This window comes from Chelonoidis abingdonii, chromosome 2, assembly GCF_003597395.2.
Source record: "Chelonoidis abingdonii isolate Lonesome George chromosome 2, CheloAbing_2.0, whole genome shotgun sequence".
Taxonomy (NCBI): domain Eukaryota; kingdom Metazoa; phylum Chordata; order Testudines; family Testudinidae; genus Chelonoidis; species Chelonoidis abingdonii.
The window spans coordinates 60503821-60521809 of record NC_133770.1 but is presented as its reverse complement, the minus strand read 5'-3'; the positions used below and the strand labels follow the sequence as shown (position 1 = coordinate 60521809).

Genomic DNA, 17989 nt, shown 5'->3' with positions numbered 1-17989 from the left:
TTATAAGTTGGTCAAATTTAGGCAGATTTTCACAGACACAACCCAGAGCACATCCCTAAAACAATGTCTGTTCCTGCAAATTTCAAGTCCCTGCTCCAAAGCAAGTGTAGGGGGCATGAGAGATTTTCAAAGAAAACGTCACCAGACTTTTTTAACATGGTGGTTTAAAGGTGCCTTAGCTCACCCTTCCCCTGAACTGCAAGTTCTCAGCGTCTGACCTTTTGTTTTAGCATGTAGAGAGAGACCTCTAGATCTGTAATATCCAAGAAAGGGATTTTAAATGTGAGGTCTTAAACTTTCAGAATTTTTGTCTTCTGAGGTGAAATATGTCTTGGTTGTCCATGGAACCGTTCCTGTCTTAATAAACAATTGTATACATCCCCACTCCTTAAAGTTCTGACCTTTTTCCTTGATAGAATGTGGGAAAACCCTTAAATGCTGTATGGTCCTTATATCATTCCTGATGCCAGGAACCACAGATCCACATTTGTGTTCTGAATTGTATGTGATAGCAAAATGACAGAATCTGTTGCTTTAAACATGGCAGGCACACAATTAGTGTGGGCCCCCACAATCTGGTCTTTGTTTCTTCCGAACAGAAAGTTCTTACAATTTCTTTAAACCTCTAAACTTCTATTTGAACCTATAGACTTTTTAAATTAAAAGCTATTTTTTTTAAACTGCCACAAGGATTTATTTTCCCATAGTTGGCACAATCCTAAGAAAGCAGTTTGAATTTCATGGCTGCCATGAACTATGATGCTTTTAAAATGATGGCACTGTACAGTATATATTAAAATTATAATTTTCCCTTAATTGTCTGATTTCAGTTTACCTTGAAGAAGCATACACTATGCATAGATTTTTCTTTTTTGCATAATTTGGGTTGTACATTTTCTGGCTATTTCAGATTCGTGATTCCAATTGTAACTATGAGGCCTTCATGAATGTTATTAAATTAAGTGACAATGTAGGGGAGCTGGAAGCGGTAAGAAATAAGGCTGGAGAAGAACTGCAGTATCTTCGATCCTTAGATACAGCAGGAGATGGTTAGTATTTTTAGTTTAATGAAGAAATAAAATAGGCAAAGCTAACAGATTTTTTTTTTTTGGGTAATTACAGGAAGAGTGTTAAAATGTGAACTCTTACCTTACTAAATTGTGTTAATTATGAGTGCTATTAAAAATGTTATGTGAAAGATTCAAACCTGAGTTTTCTTTGATGCTTAAGATCCAAGACTGATTGCCTCCATCTGTATTCCCCTTTCTGTGGTGGCCATTATCATAGTTTCTAACAGTAATCATGTGTCTTGATAGGTTTTGTTCTAACAAAATTAATATTTTAATAAAAGTCAAATGTGCTGGTTGAAACCTGCCTGACTGGTTCTGACTTTCAGTAGTGTTTCATCTATTGATGATGGATTACTCAACTTTTTTAAATAACAACTAAAAGTTATATTGAGGACGGAAGGAAAAAGACTACTTAACTGCAGTTCAGTTCTTCCAGTAGAAATTAAATTGAGGGGGGAAACCCCCACCCCCCAAAACCCCACTTCACTGTAAATATTGACAGTGATATCCATTCTGGTAGGTTTCTTTACTTAAGAACAAAACAAGAAAAAATGATATGTATCCTTTAAAAGTGTGTTTAAACTGATAATATACTTCAAATCAATTGTTTAATGACTAGTTTGTTTCTACTTCAGTCCTCTTTAGTCTTAGTTCTTGTGATGTTTTGTTTTCAGATATCAATACTATAAAAAATCAAATAAACAGCTTATTATATGTTGTTAAAGTATGTGATTCAAGAATACAGAGGTTGCAGTCAGGAAAAGTAAGTACTGTTTTTCTATTAATACTCTTTCTGATGTTTGTTTTAATTGTAAATGATGATGTGAAATTGTTGAAGACTTGCTAGAAATTGTCACACTATCTCTCTAGTTCATTAAGGGAAAAATATGACTATAGCCCTATAATGTTTAGTATATATGGTGAACTGTTTACTGAGTAATTGTGTAGCTAAAGTTGCACCTTCATACTTTCAATTTTATATGGAAAATTCACCTACCAAAGCATCTGTTAGAAAATGTTATGTAGTGCTATATTTATAAATATTTAGCTATTATGCTACATTTAACTATTACATATTTCAGATTTATTTTCAAACCTTTCAAAATCTTGAATATATTTTTAAATGATCTTGGTTTTAAATTCTTCCAATTAGAAAAGAACTGAAGTAAGCTGCATAGCTGACTAATGAAGTTAAGAATTAAGAGAAAACACTTTCTCTGACACACGAATTCAGACTCCTGGAATTTAGCTTCTCTGCATCATCAGTTTAATTCCTACCTCTGATTAGGAAGTTCATGCAGCAAGCAGCTCAGTCTGGAGGCCCTTAGATCAAGTCCCAGTTTTTCAACTGTAGGAGTTCATAATGTTTCTGCCTATTTATTGGTGGTAGTGTTCTCTTTTGAAGTACAATTTGTTGTTCAGACAGTCACTTGTTTAAAAGTACCAGTTGTATTTTGCACTTCTTGGAAGTTCTTCTGTGTCAGAAATTCGTTCGACTTGCTTCCTCTGTTGCTGCCCAATCTCCAGCCTTTACGTTTTGTGACATTTGAAAAACTTCTGGCATTCTTACTGTAGCAAATCTAACTTTGTTCTGTTTCTTGAGACTCCATTAGTTGAGCTTTAAGCTTGGATGGGGCATAAAGATGACGTGGGTTGTGCTTATTGACCAACACGCTACCTAACAAGTAGGGCTCTGGTCCATGCCTGGGGCCCCTGACACTACTGTAATACAATCAATAAAATAACTAATGGACGTCTGATATCAATGCAGACAGAGCTTTGTCATATTACATATCATGGAGTGCTGATGAATTGACTGCAGAATTTGAGATGGTGTCAGATCATTTTTAAGATCGCTCTAATAATTTCTTTAGAAAATATTTCCAAAGGTTGTGATGAACATTTTCTTGTCTACACACTTAGTGACCACTTGTGAACAGTTAGGTTTAAAATACTTGCCCACAGGAATTCTGGGGCAGGGGCAGGGGTAGAATCCAATTCCCCAGAGGGCACGAATCATCTATGCTGTAAACAAACACTGTTATGTATTTGCACAAACAAAAAATTGTGGCAATAGCAGTGATCCTGTAAACTAGCATTTTTAAAACCAAACCAGTTTGCTATAGTTAAAGTAAATCTGTTTACATTAATTTAAAAAATATAAAATCAATAAAATAATCAATGCTGTATCCTATATTGTACAGGAAATAGATACTGTGAAACTGGCAGCAAACTTTGGAAAACTTTGCACAGTCCCTCTGGCCAACATTCTGGTAGACAATGTTGCACTACAATTTTTTATGGGTAAGAAACTGCTAACTTTGAAAAAAAAAAAAAAAAAGTATTGTCTGAGGTAAGAACATGTATATAAACTAATATACATTTTTGTCTTGTGCCATAAGTATATACACAATCTTTTTCAGAGGGAATTGAAACTTAGTCTTTGCCATGATGAATCCAGGATTGAAATGATATTATTCTTTATGTTGAAGTCAGCGTGAATGAGTTTTCAGATGTAGGGATTTAACCACAAGACTGATCCAGTGAATGTTTATAGTGGTGTCACTTAAGTTTCTTTTGAAAGATTCTCTGTTTGGAGAGTCCTTCCCTTGGAAATAGGAATATTGCTGGTGCTAGTAATATCTCTTAAATTGAACAAATTTCTTAAATTATGACCATATGGCTTCTGAGATGACTGGTACCTGCTGATAGTGGTGGGGCACAATTTAAACGTTCTCTCCTGCTCCCTCAACAGTTTGAATTGCATCCCTTCTTACCCTTAGTGGCCCCTCCCTGCAACTCCCAGGTGTCTTCTGCTGCCTCTCCCTGTGGAGCTAAAGTAATGGCCCCTCTCTGCAGTTCCCAGCTGTTTTGCTGCTGCCTTCCCCCATGGAGCTACCACACAGAGAAGGGGCCCAACCAGCTAAATTTTGGGGGGATGGGACATGACCCGACATGCATCCCACGAGTCACCTCTGCATTGCCTCATACTCTAAGTAGTATCTACTATGTCAGAATTTGGAGGATTGCAGGACTTGTAGAAATCTCCAAAAATGTCCTTTGTTTAAAGATACTTTTTAAAAGTATAAATATTAGTTTTAATATCTCTAAAATGTATTCATATGCAAGAATAAGAATGTCTGTCTTTAGATTGTTGGCATCTTCAGTAAATCACAAAATTGATAAAGGAGTGAAGTTTATTTACAAGTTTCACAGTGTCAGTGTATTCTGTTGTGCCCTGACATTGAAAGGATTAACTAAAAGTTAACATTTAGACTTCTGTGAAGGAACCCAATTTTACCCCAGGCTGAATTTCCTCTTGACTCCTACCATGCTGCGCATAGTCCTATTATATCGCATATGGCTGTGGCTACAATTAAGCTATGATATGCTCATTTTTTAATATAAAACATAGCCCTAATTCTATACTTTCCTCCAGACTTTGCTTTTTGATGAAGTCTTATGAGTATCCTGTTGGGAGTGTTGAGGGGCATTTCTGACAGTGACTCTTGAGTGTCAATGTTATAGTCTTATCCAAAACCATAATCAAATCCTGAAGCTTATTCCTAATTTAGTTCGCGTTTCTGATCTAGTCATTTTTTACATCAGGATGCGTGAGTTCTTAAGATGTTTTTTTATCCTAACAGGTGTAATTACAATAATGATGATTGATTTTGTAGATTACATGCAGCAGACTGGAGGCCAAGCACATCTCTTCTTCTGGATGACAGTGGAAGGGTACAGGGTTACAGCACAGCAACAGCTGGAGGTGTTACTAAGCCGGCAGAGAGATGGAAAACATCAGACTAATCAAACCAAAGGCCTATTAAGAGCAGCTGCAGTTGGAATTTATGAGCAGTACTTATCAGAGAAGGTAGGAATATTTTTCTTTGAAATAATTTACTAATTTTTGAATTCGTAAGTATTTGTGGAATGTTTTAAACTGTACACTGCAGTGTCAGAACTCTGAGTTGAATTTAGAACCACCAGAAGTTAACTTCTTGTGAAATAGATTTGGTGAAAAACTTGTTACAAGAAAATAGATGTGTTGCATTTGATAACTGAATGATTTCACTTGCATCAAGCTTAGGATAAATAGTTCAAGCTGGCAGGTCTATAAAGGGATTCTGGCATCAGCACTGATGACTGCCTGTCCTGTAAAACACAATGCATATAAGGTACTCAAAGGTTGGTTGACTTAGACAAAGAAAAACAAATTGAAAACGTAAAAGCCGTCATCCTCTGCTCATTTGAGCTCCACCCACAACCAGCTGGGTGGTAAGCAAGCATTTTGAGGGTGTGCTTGAGGGTGACACAACCTGTGTCCTGGATCCTGCTCCCCATTTTCCAGCCGTCTGTCCCCCTTCCTCCCTGCCTGGGCCCGTGTAACATTGGACTAGTGGGTCTTAGCACAGTAGCGGGGGATATACTCTCCAGTTTATTTCAATCCCTCCCACCCACCCTCCCGGTCCCTCTTCAGGGACCCTTCTCACGAGCATCTCCTCGTTCAGGAGGTGCAAGGCCTTCTGCAGTTGGGAGCCATCGAAGAAGTCCCACTGCATTTAAGGGACAAGTATCTCAAGAAGTTAAAGTTTTGCATGGTCTCCCTGGCCTCCATCATTTCTTCCCAGTATCCAGGAGACTGGTTTGCTGCCTTGAATTTAAAAGAAGCTTACTTTCACATATCAATATTCCACTCTCTCAGATGGTTCCTACGTTTCATAGTTGGGACTGCCCACTACCAATTTGCGGTATTTACGAAATGCATGTCAGTGGTGGTGGCCTACCTCAAGTGTCGGGGTATCCAGGTTTACCCGTACCTTGACGGCTGGCTCATCAAGGGCTGCTCCAGGGCCCAAGTCTAACACAGCATTGAAATGCTGCAAGCCATTTGTTGGGCTCTGGGCCTTCTGAGAAACCAACAAACATCAACGTTAAACTCTATCCGTTGGACCAGGACTATCAGGACAGTATGCGATTCTACCTGAGCCAGAGCATTTCTGCCAGAGGCCAGATTCAGTGCAATGTCTCATCTAATTGCCAGTGTCACGGCATATCCGCTCAACATAGCCCGGGTCTGTCTCAGACGATTGGGTCACATGGCAGCATGCACTTGCGTCGTCTGTCATGCGAAGCTCAGACTGCATCCCCTTCAAATGTGGCTAGTGGCAATGTACTCCCCAGCCAAACATCACCTCCCTTTAGTTCCTACCCCTCGTCAAGGGCAAATCCATCAGAATCTTGATGGAAAATACGGCTTGCATGTTCTAGATCAACAAATGGAAGATAAAGATCTCCTCCCTGTGCACTGAAGTTGTAATATTATGGAACTGGTGTATAGCCCATCAGATTCAGATATCAACCATTTACCTTGCTGGAATCCACAATGTCACAGACAATATGCTAAGCAGGTGCTTCTCTCAGCACTATACACGGGAGTTGAACTCTCAAATCCTTCTGGGCTATCTAGAGATGGGGACTTCCACAGGTGACCTATTCACCACATCCAGCAACAGGAAGTGCCCGTTATTCAAGAAGGTATGGATTTGCCTCTCTTTGGGAGAAGCATTTCTCCTTCTTTGAATAAAGGGCCTGTTCTACATTCCCTCCAACACCACTAATTTGAAGAGTGAGGAACAAGATTAGGCAGGAGTCCTCCATCTCCAAGCATGGTTCCTAGATGGTTCACTGGAATAGAATCCACCTGATCAACAGGAGTAGAAGAAGTATTACTAAACATTAGGAGGGAGTCAACTTGAATTACTTTCAGAAATGGAAAAGGTTCAACCACAGTTGTCACCATTACCAGCATATCCCTGAATCTTCTCTGCTCTCAGCCATCTTGGATTATCTGCTGGATTTAAAAACATCCGGGTTTATCAGCTCTATTAAGGTTCATCTTGCCACAATATCAGCATTTCATTTCCTGCTAGAGAGGTTTTCTAGTTTTGATCACACTATGTTCTTGAGACTTACTAAGGATCTGGGGAATCTTTACCCTCAGGTTAAAGATACTACTAATTTGATCTCAGCCTGATACTTAGGTTAAAATGGAGGCTCCATAAGGTATCTGTGTCGATCTACTCCTTGCTTCACATATCTGTGAAGACATCCTTTCTAGAAGCTATCACGTCAGCCTGCAGGGTTGGAGAAATCGGAGCTTTGATGGCAGACTGCCCACTCCCCCCCCCCCCTGGCTGGTATCATGGAAGATCACTGCTAATCACCTGCCCTTCCCCCCCCCCCCCCCCACCCCAAGGATAGTGTCTCCCTATGACCTATCCAAAGTTCATACTTAAGGTGCTGTTTGATTTCCAGTTTAACTAGTCTATTAATCTATTAGTATTTTTTCCTAAACCACATAAATCTCAGCAAGAGATGTACCTTCATACATTAGATGTAGCTGCATTGGCCTTTTATCGGGACAGGACCAAAAAATCACCTACATTTTGTCTGCATCACAGATCAAAAGCAACTTCCACAGCTTTACTCAAAAACATTTCCGTATCTGAGATATGCAAACCTACTACATGGGCTTCGATGCATACCTTTTCTAAACACTATACCTTGGTCCAGGCCATCAGATCTGATTAACACTTGGTTCTGTTGTACTGTCTTTAGTCTTTGACTTGATTTCAAGCCTCCTTCCGTCTCTGAGGATACAGCTTGGGAGTCACCTGAAATGGAGCACCCATAGGTATTCTCCTTGAAGAAGAAAAGGTTACTCTACTTGTCCTTCAAGATGATTAACCCTGTGGGTGCTGCACTACCCACCCTCTTTCCCCTCTGCTTTGGATTGTTCTTGTTGGATGTTCAGATAAAGAAGGAACTGAGGGTGGTTCACCCACACAGCCCTATATACCCTTGAAGTGTGGCACAAAGTAGTATATAGCGCATACATGGGCTGAATGGACATTGCTAACAGAAAATCTCCGATCAAGGGCTTGAGGCACCTGGGCACCTAATATGGAGCACCCATTGAGGGAGGGAGAAGGACATATCTTGAAGAACCAGTTACTGCACAGTTATCTTTCTGTACCCAGAGAGATAATGGAGCAAATAATTAAGAAATCAATTTGCAAACATCTAGAAAATAATAAGGTGATAAGTAACCATCAGCATGGATTTGTCAAGAACAAATCGTGTCAAACCAACCTGATAGCTTTCTTTGACAAGGTAACAAGCCTTTTGGATGGGGGGAAGCGGTAGATGGGGTATATCTTGGTTTTAGTAAAGCTTTGATACTGTCTCAGATGACCTTCTCGTAAACAAACTAAGGAAATGCAAACTAGATGAAGCTACTATAAGGTGTGTGCAAAACTGGCTGGAAAACTGTTCCCAGAGAGTAGTTATCAGTGGTTCACAGTTATGCTGGAAGGGCATAATGAGGGGGGTCCAGCAGGGATCAGTTCTGGATCTGGTTCTATTCAGTATCTTCATCAATGATTTAGATAAAGGCATAGGGAGTACATCTATAAAGTTTGTGGACGATACCAAGCTGAGAGGGCTTGCAATTGCTTTCGAGAATAAGGATTATAATTCAAAATGATCTGGAGAAATGGTCTGAAGCAAATTGGATAAAATTCAATAAGGATAAATACAAAGCACTCCACTTAAAAAGGAACTGTCAGTTGCACACATACAAAATGGGAAATGACTGCCTTGGAAGGAGTACTGAGGAAAGGGTTCTGGGGATCATAGTGGACCAGAAGCTAAATGAGCGTCAACGGTGTAACACTGTTGCAAGAAAAGCAAACATTCTGGGATGCATTAGCAGGAGTGTTGTAAGCAAGACATGGGAAGTAATTCTTCCGATTTACTCTGCACTGATTAGACCTCAACTGGAGTATTGCATCCAGTTCTGGGCACCACATTTCAGAAAAGACGTGGACAAATTGGAGAAAGTCCAGAGAAGAGCAACAAAAATTATTAAAGGTCTAGAAAACATGACCTATGAGAGAAGATTGAAAAAACTGGGTTTGTTTAGTCTGGAGAAAAGAAGACAGAGAGGGGACATGGTAACAGTTTTCAAGTATGTAAAAGGTTTTTACAGCGAGGAGGGAGAAAAATTGTTGTTAACTGGAGAGTATAGGACAAGAAGCAATGGGCTTAAATTGCAGCAAACTGTCCAGGTGGTTAAGCAATGGAATAAATTGCCTAGGGAGGTTGTGGAATCTCCATCATTGGAGATTTTTAAGACCAGGTGTCAAGGCTGATTCTCCACTCTGGCACTTGGAGTGCAGAAGGTGGGGGCCCGCAAGGATTTTAAAAATTAATACTTGCCACTCCAGGCTTGTATTAAACTCCCAAGGTTACAGCTTCTCTCAGACCTTGGCTTGATAAACGCTGCCACCACCCAAATGCAAAGCTCCTTTTGGAACCCAGGAAGACACACTTGGGCATTCCTTCCTGTGGAGTACCCTCAAGCCCTTTCACTCCTGCTCCAGGGAAGAGCTTAGAAAGAAAACAAAGGAAATTAGCTGTTGCCACAAGCTAGTTAAACAACATATGCACAAATCTCTTAGGACACCAAAAATCCAATCTTGTTTTTAAAAATGTTAAATTTTATTGAAAACAATAAGAAAGAAAATACATCTGGAACTTAAACTTTTGCTTGATTTTTAGAGAGCAATTCCAAAAATCAAGCACCCAAAATAACTTTCTTGGGGGTTCAGTTTAAAGGTTACAAGCAAACAAAAGCATCTGAGTTTAGCACAGAGGAGTCCATAAGCCAATAAAAAATAAAAGAAATAACCCTACTTGCGTCTTTCTAGACATTCCCTAAGTTACTTACATATCTGAGGCTTCAGGTAAGCAGGTTTGAGGTATGAATTGATAATCTATAATCATACCTGGCTTAAAGCTGTTTACAACATTGCTGCTCTGTGTCTCTGCTCTCCGGAGAACCGCAACACCTAGACAAAGGGAAGTTTTTTCCCAATTTTAAGAAGTTCTAGCCCTCTCATTGGCTCTTTTGGTCAGGTGCCCACTCCATTTCCTTTACCTGGGGGGATTTTGTTAACCTTTTACAGATAAAGCAAGCAGGGAACAGCCACCAAGAAGGACTTTAGAGCTAGCTGGCTGGGTGTCCATAAAAGCTGCCCCCCTCCCCCTTGCATTTATCACAGCAGGTTAGACAAACCCCTGTCAGGAATGGTCTAGATAATACTTAGTCCTGCCATGAATGCTAGATGACCTCTAAAGGTCTCTTCCAGTCCTGTGATTCTATGAGTAAACTCTTAAGTGCTCATAGAATTCACTCGCCCTGTCTCACACAAATATCTTCCATGAATTTCTATCCAAATCTGTTGAGTAACATGTCTTTATCAGCATATTTTTTCCTTCAGTTACATAATGAGTCTTCACTTGTTTTAAATACATGCCAGGTTGGTGTTGACCAGAAATTGTTGTCTTTTGAAGCTTAGGGGCAGGTATGAATTGGTAGCTTTAGTACAGGTTGGATATACACAAAAAATACCTCTGTCAAAATTAGAACCCTTCCATGTAGAAATCATTGACTGAATTGACTTGAAGATTGTTACTCTTTCCTTCAGAAGTGAGACATGTTTTCTCTATGGGGTATATTTGTATTCTTGTTGACCATGTTGTACAATAATTAAGAAGATTTCAGTTTCCTGTATCCTCCAACTGGGATATTTCACAAACAGCAAATTCACAAAAAACATGAAAACAAATATGTTGTTTTAATTTTTTTTTTAAAGTATGCCTTGGTATTACTTTACTTTTTGCAAAAACAGTTTGAACACATTCAAATGTATGTATGTAGAATCATAAACTCTAAAGACTGGAAGAGACTTCAAGAGGTCTCTAGTCCAGTCCCCTGCACTCATGGCAGGACTTAGTATTATGTAGACCATCCCTGAAAGGTGTTTGTCCCACCTGCTCTTAAAAAATCTCCAATGAGGGGTATTCCACAATCTCTCTAGACAATTTTATTCCAGTGCTTAACCACCCTGACAGTTAGGAAGACCGTATCAAAAGGTGTACTGAAGTCAAGATATACCACGTCTACCACTTCCACCCATCCACAAGGCTTGTTACCCTGTCAAAGAAAGCGATCAGGCTGGTTTGACACAATTTGTTGTGCTGACTGTTACTTATCACCTTATTATCTTCTGTGTGTTTGCAAATTGATTTCTTAATCATTTGCTCCATTATCTTTCCAGGTACAGAAGTTAAGCTGACTGGTCTATAATTCCCCGGGTTGTCCTTATTTCCCTTTTTATAGATTGGCACTATATTTGCCCTTTTCCAGTCTTCTGGAATCTCTCCTGTCTTCGATGACTTTTCAAAGATAGTTGCTAATAGCTCAGATATCTTATCAGTCAGCTCCTTGAGTATTTGGGATGCATTTAATCAGGGCCTGGCAACTTGAAGACATCTAACTTGTTTAGGTAATTTGTAACTTTTTTCCCTCTTAGCCGCTGATCGTACCTCATTTTCACTGGGATTCACTTTGTTAGATATCCAGTCACCACCAACCTTCTTAGTGAAAACTGAAACAAAGAAGTCATTAAGCACTTCTGTCATTTCCACATTTTCTGTTCTTGTTTTTCCTTCCTTATTGAGTAATGGGCCTACCCTGTCCTTGGTCTTCCTCTTGTTTCTAATGTATTTGTAGAGTGTTTTCTTGTTACCCTTTATGTCTCCAGCTAGTTTGATCTTGTTTTGTGCCTTGGCCTTTCTAATTTTGTCCTACATACTTGTTGTTTGTTTATATTCATCCTTTGTAATTTGATCTTGTTTCCACTTTTTGTAGGACATTTTTTTTTTAGATATTGAAGATCTCCTAGTTACGCCAGGGTGGTCTCTTGCCATATTTCATATCTTTCCTACACTGTGGGATAGTTTGCTCTTGTGCCCTTAATAATGTCTTTCTTCAATTGTTTTTCCTTGTAGACTTGCTTTCCATGGGATCTTACCTACCAACTTCCTGAGTTTGCTAATGTCTGCCTTCTTGAAATCCACTGTCTTTATTTTGCTGTTCTTGCTCCTACCATTGCTTTTGATTAATGAACTCTGCCATTTCGTGATTGCTTTAGTTTCACCCAAGCTGCCTTCCCCTTTCAAATTCTCAACCAGTTGCTCCCTATTTGTCAAAATCAAATCTAGAACAGCCTCTCCCCTAGTAGCTTTCTCTACCTGCGGAAATAAGTGTGTCTCAAATACATTCCAAGAACTTGTTGGATAATCTTTCCCCTGCTGTGTGATTTTTTTTCCCAACAGATGTCTGGATACTTGAAGTCCCCCATCAACACCAAGTCCTGTGGTTTGGCTGCTTTTGCTAGTGTAAAAAAAACAAAAAACATAAAGCCTCAGTCACCTCTTCTACCTGATTAGGTGATCTGTAGTAGACCCCTGCCATGACTTCACCCTTGCTTTTACCCCTTTTATTCTTACCCAGAGATTTCAACAAGTTTGTCTCCTCTTTCCGTCTCAGCCTCAGTCCGATTGTGTACATTTTTGATATATAAGGCAACACTCCTCCCTTTTTTCCCCTGCCTGTCCTTTCTGCGCAAGCTGTACCCTTCTATACCAATATTCCTGTCATGTGTATTCTCCAACATAGTTGTGTTTATTTACTAGCCTTTAGAGTTCTTCCTGCTTATTCTCCATACTTCTTGCATTAGTATACAGATTTTTAAGATACTGATTTGATTTCTCCCCCCTCCCCTGCAGTTCTGTCTTGGCCCCACCTTATCCCTGCTATAACAGTCCGTGCTCCCTCCAAATTATGACCTTTCTCCCAAGTCTCCATGTTTTTGACTTACCTGTGGGCTTTGGTCACCTGCCCCCTTCAAACCTAGTTTAAAGCCCTCCTCACTAGGTTAACCAGTCTGTATCTGAATATGCTCTTCCCCTTCCTTGATAGGTGGACCCCATCTCTGCTTAGCAGTCATTCTTCCTGGAACTGCATCCTGTGGTTAAGGAAGCTGAAGCCCTCCTGGCAACACCATCCATGCTGCCAGCCATTCAACTCCAGGATGCATCTACCCTTGACCGGAAAGATCGAAGAGAACACCCCTGCACTCCCAACTCTTTCACCCTTAGTCCCAGAGCCCTGTAGTCACTTCTGATCTGCAGAGGTCATATCTCGCAGTGTCTTTAGTGTCCACATGGATGAGTAGCATGGGGTTCTAGTCAAAGGGCTGGATGATCCTTGACACTTCCTCTGTAATGTCTCGGATATGGGCCCCTGGCAGGCAGCATGCCTCCTGGGCTGCTATGTCAGGGCGACAGATGGGTGCCTCCGTTCCCCTCAGAAGAGAGTCACCAACCACCATTACCCTACGTTTCCGCCTGGGAATGGTGGCTGCGATCCTCCCAGCCTTGGGGACACATGGCTTCTCCTCAGTCTTTGGGGGTGATTCCTCATTGCTTGCTGCCATGGCATCATGATGGTTTTCCATCAATGTGGTGGGTGGATTGGGAATAGGGATGGAGTACTGCCTGATGCCTGAGGTAATCAGCTGCCAGTGTCCTCCCTGTGACAGAGCCATATCCTCCTCCCCCGCTGGTGTGACAGCAGTCCTCTGTAGCTGAATAGCTTCCTCAGCCTTGGATGTCTCCATATGAATACCCTCAAGGAATTGCTCATGGGCATGAATGCTCGTCAGCCGAGCCACCTCCTAATGTAGCTCTCCTGCTTCCTGAGAGAGTCCACCAGCACCTTTCACACTGAATGGTCCCTCCCAGCCTGGCTTTCTGAGGCCAGGTCTACACTGCGACTTTAAATCGGTTTAATGGCCGATATACCGATTTAACGCTGTATCCGTTCACACGACGTCGTCATTAATATCGAGTTAAACGGCTCCTTAAATCGATTTCGGAAGGAAAAAGCCCCGCGATCACTTTGAATTACATTTCCTGCTTGCCCAGCGTGAGCTTCTGATCAGCACGGCTGGTCAATGGCAGTTGAAATCGCAAAAAGAGCTCCAGCCATAGAGCGTACGGGAGATACTAGTGTCCGATCGCTGTATGGGAGTACAATCTGTTGTATCCAGACCTCGTTAAGACACGAAATGCCAAAGCGTTTGAAACTAAAAACCCAGAACACAGCGCTGTGTGACAAGCGTAACGGGAGCCAGAGACTCAAATGGACGCTCATGAGGGAGGGAGGGGGTACGAGGATCCAGCTATCCCACAGTCCACAGCAGCTCTGAAAATTTTTGCATTCTTGGCTGAGCTCCAATGTCTGTAGGTTCAAACACAGTGCTGGCGTGGTAGGGAACAGCTCCTCAGTTTATTTCCCCCCACCACCCGTGAACAAAAAAAGGAAAGATTGGCTGTGCTATGGGCGTTTGCTCATGCACTCGCAGAAAAAGCGCCAAGGGTGTTGCTGCCTTCCACAAGGAGGGGTGAGGTGTTACCCAGCACCCACCCTGGGCAGTGTTTTCTGCCACAGGCACTGTGCTCTCACACGTCAGTGGAACTATGTGATGCTGAGGAACAGCACCCACAGTGCACCGCTCCTGAAATCGATGGTAGCCTTGGACCATGGACACAAGCAATCGATTTTGTGATCGCATTGTGGACGCGCAAAACCGATTTTATAACATCGGTTTCGTAATATCGGTTTAAACTACTTCGAAATAATCGTGCAGTGTAGACGTACCCTGAGAGTGGAAAATGCAGGCCACAGTTTCTGCAAATCCACACCAGGATCTGGTTAGCCTGTCTATCTGGATACAGGGTGCAGGTAGAAGAAAAAGGAGCAGCGTTGGCACTGGCGATGCAGCCCTTCTTAACCATAGTGATATATTATGTCTTCCTCCCACAAACCTCCCTCTCAAACTCCTCTCTTTGTGATCCCCTTCATTCATATAACTCTCATTAACTGAATAGCAGCTGTATGCATGCATCAAAGAGTAACATGCTACAGGGCATTTTTAAGTTTGATTTTAATAGCTGTTGCAGAGTCATTACTTTGTGTGTGTCTTATTTATAGCCCTATTTTGTATTAAGGCTGGGGTTTAATTTTTTCAAATGGTGTGGAGTTGGTTTTTTTTAAGTTAAACACTACATACATTGATTTAGATCTCTGTGACAGGCATCTCCAAGAGTTAATATTGATGACTCCTTGGTAGCAAAACTGGCAGAAACATTGAACCATGAGGAGCCAACACCTGAAATCTTCGATGACATTCAGAGAAAGGTATAACATATTCACTCTTTATTTAATAGGAATTATTGAGACTCATTACAGGAAGGTGGATTGATTTAAATCAAAATTGTTTAAATTGCTGAATTTAATAATGATTTAAATCAGCAAGCAGGAAACCAACCTTGATGTAAATAGTTGATGTTAATCATGTTTTGTATTTGTATTTTTAGTTAGGATGAAAACAACAAAAAAACACCTTGATTCTTATTTGTGGTAACCATTAATACATATGGACTTGCACTAAATTTGGTGGTACTTGTTACTAACCAGGAAGATATATTATATCTATACTCATTTAAGTAACTATGTAGCTTGACTTACATATATTCAGCTTCTTAATTTTGGCTTTTTTCCGTTAGAAAATGGTGAATGATTCATTTTTATTAATTTTTTTTTCCTGTATGTTTTTGTCAAAACAGCATTTTAATTTGTTGAATTAAATAAAACTACCTTAAATATGCTGGATACATAAAAGTTGATCAAAAACTGATGTATTAAAGGAAGTATTATCTGTAGCTAGTGAATTGAACTGATTGTTTCTGGTCACCATGTCCTTCAAGATTTTAAGAACTAGTTAGCTTTCATCCTCTTCTATTCATAGAATAGAATAAGAAAACGAGCATTCCTGCTTTTTCAAATCTCAATTGGTTTCTTAACTTTGAATGGATTAGTCATTGAACTAAAGTAGTTGAATAGTCTGACATGAAGAAAATATTCTTTCTACTCTTGCAGAAGAAGCTCATGCTGTCAAAAGCTGGTTTAGCCCTTCATTAAAGGCTGGTTCCAGGTGCTTAACTAATGACTTCCACCTCTTCAGGGGTTTGACTTTCTTTACAGTTGGGCAGCAAACATACTGCTTAATATTTATTTTTGTATTTAATTTAAATGATTGTAGTAGGTTATAATAAATTTAGGCCTTAATATGGGCTATCAAATTCAAATTTAATTTTGAATAACTTTATTTGATTAAATAAGCCTGTAATTAAATTTAATTTAAAAAAATCATTGATTTTTTTTATTCCCTCCTGTCCCACGCCCCCACCCTTCTACCAGATTTATTGACAACAATCAAACTTTTCTTCAATTTTCATTAAAAAAAAAAAAATTAGTCACGCCAAAGTATCTAAGATTCAAATTAGTCATCCTATGCTGTTTTACAGTTCCAGTACACAGACCTCATAACTGGTTCATTGTTTTAAAAGCAAGTGGGGGGAAAAAGATGTACATATGATAGTAATTTTTGGCATTGTTATAATTAGGGTGATATTGATACCTGTGTGTTGAAGCTCCAGTTTAGGAAAGCATCCTTACTGAGGACCACATTTAAACATGTGCTTAAGTCCCACTACTTTTAATAATGTCATTAAGGTAAGGATGGGTTAGTAGATTTTTGTGCCTGAGCTATGAAATTTTTAGGCAAGTTTTTTTGCCAAGTATGATGCTATTGGATTGAATAACTTCCAGAAACGCTGTTAAAATATTAGGGAACTATTAGATATGAAAAAAGGGAAAATATATATATACAACAAAGGAGGTGACATGTTTTAACCTTTTTACTGGTAAACAAGATTTTATCTGGTTGAGCAGATATTCTCTATGCTTCCAAAGGGAAATATTATTAGAACCAGTAATATCACACCTTGTTTTAAAAGTGCATTCTTAACTGCTTCATGTGAACCAAAGCATTTGTATAATACAGCAACAGGATTTAAAGAAAGCCCCCCGAAAGGGAGTGTGTGTGAGAGAGATGTTGTGTTCACATAAACAGCTTGTCGTGTAGATTTTAATAAAAATGTGTATTTAGAAACTTACGTTAGCTATTTAGGTTTGGTAATCTTGGTATTTTAATTCAATAAGGTGTATGAATTGATGCTGCGGGATGAAAGATTTTACCCTTCATTCAAACAAAATGCTCTGTATGTGCGCATGTTAGCTGAACTGGATATGCTGAAGGATCCTAGTTTCAGAGGATCAGATGATGGGGAAGGAGGTAAGGTCATGAACTATTACTTTTCCTTTTTAGCTTTGTGTTTCCACTTAAATATTGAACAGTCAAGCAATCAGAATGTTCAGTCTGACTTTTCAGTCAGATGGTTCACGGCTCCCAGCCAATGGGAGCTGCTGGAAGCAGTGGCCAGTATGTCCCTCGGCCCGCGCCGCTTCCAGCAGCTCCCATTGGTCTGGAGCAGCGAACCGCAGCCAGTGGAAGCTGCGATCGGCCGAACCTGCATACGGGGCAGGTAAACAAACTGGCCCAGCCCACCAGGGGCTTTCCCTGCGCAAGCGGCGTCCCAAGCTGGGAAACACTGTTCTAGATTATACAGATTTAGCACCATTTTTCTCTTATGATTTATACAAAATGATACAGGATTTGAGGATAGCTAAACTTACATCATGTTTTATCCTTACCAATATAATGGAGGCTTTTAAAAAAAACAATCTAGATGCTAAAATGTATATACATATAAACAAAGTAGAGGAACAGCTTAAGACAAAAGATGTTATTGTTGTGTACTTTTCTGCCCTCTAGTGGTGGTCTGTAGCAATGTCTGTAGAAGAATAAATTGGAGACCTGTTTGATGTCATCATTTATACTTCTGCCAAAATAGTTCTTCTTCGAGTGCTTGCTCATATCCATTCCAGTAGGTGTGCGCGCGCCGCGTGCACGTTCGTCGGAGACTTTTACCCTAGCAACACTCGGTGGGCCGGCAGGGCGCCCCCTGGAGTGGCGCCG

The 17989-nt window shown here is 40.2% G+C and overlaps 1 protein-coding gene across 5 annotated transcripts in view; it reads left to right on the top strand.

Moving 5' to 3' along the window:
• SNX13 (sorting nexin 13) overlaps positions 1-17989 on the top strand; it is a 166640-nt gene that overhangs the window by 97235 nt on the left and 51416 nt on the right. For all 5 annotated transcript variants that reach the window (XM_075062390.1, XM_075062388.1, XM_075062389.1 and 2 more), the window contains exons 10-15: positions 911-1049; positions 1745-1833; positions 3275-3374; positions 4751-4944; positions 15142-15246; positions 17113-17245. In XM_075062390.1, the coding sequence (XP_074918491.1) occupies positions 911-1049; positions 1745-1833; positions 3275-3374; positions 4751-4944; positions 15142-15246; positions 17113-17245 (760 nt within the window). The remainder of the gene's footprint in view (positions 1-910; positions 1050-1744; positions 1834-3274; positions 3375-4750; positions 4945-15141; positions 15247-17112; positions 17246-17989) is intronic.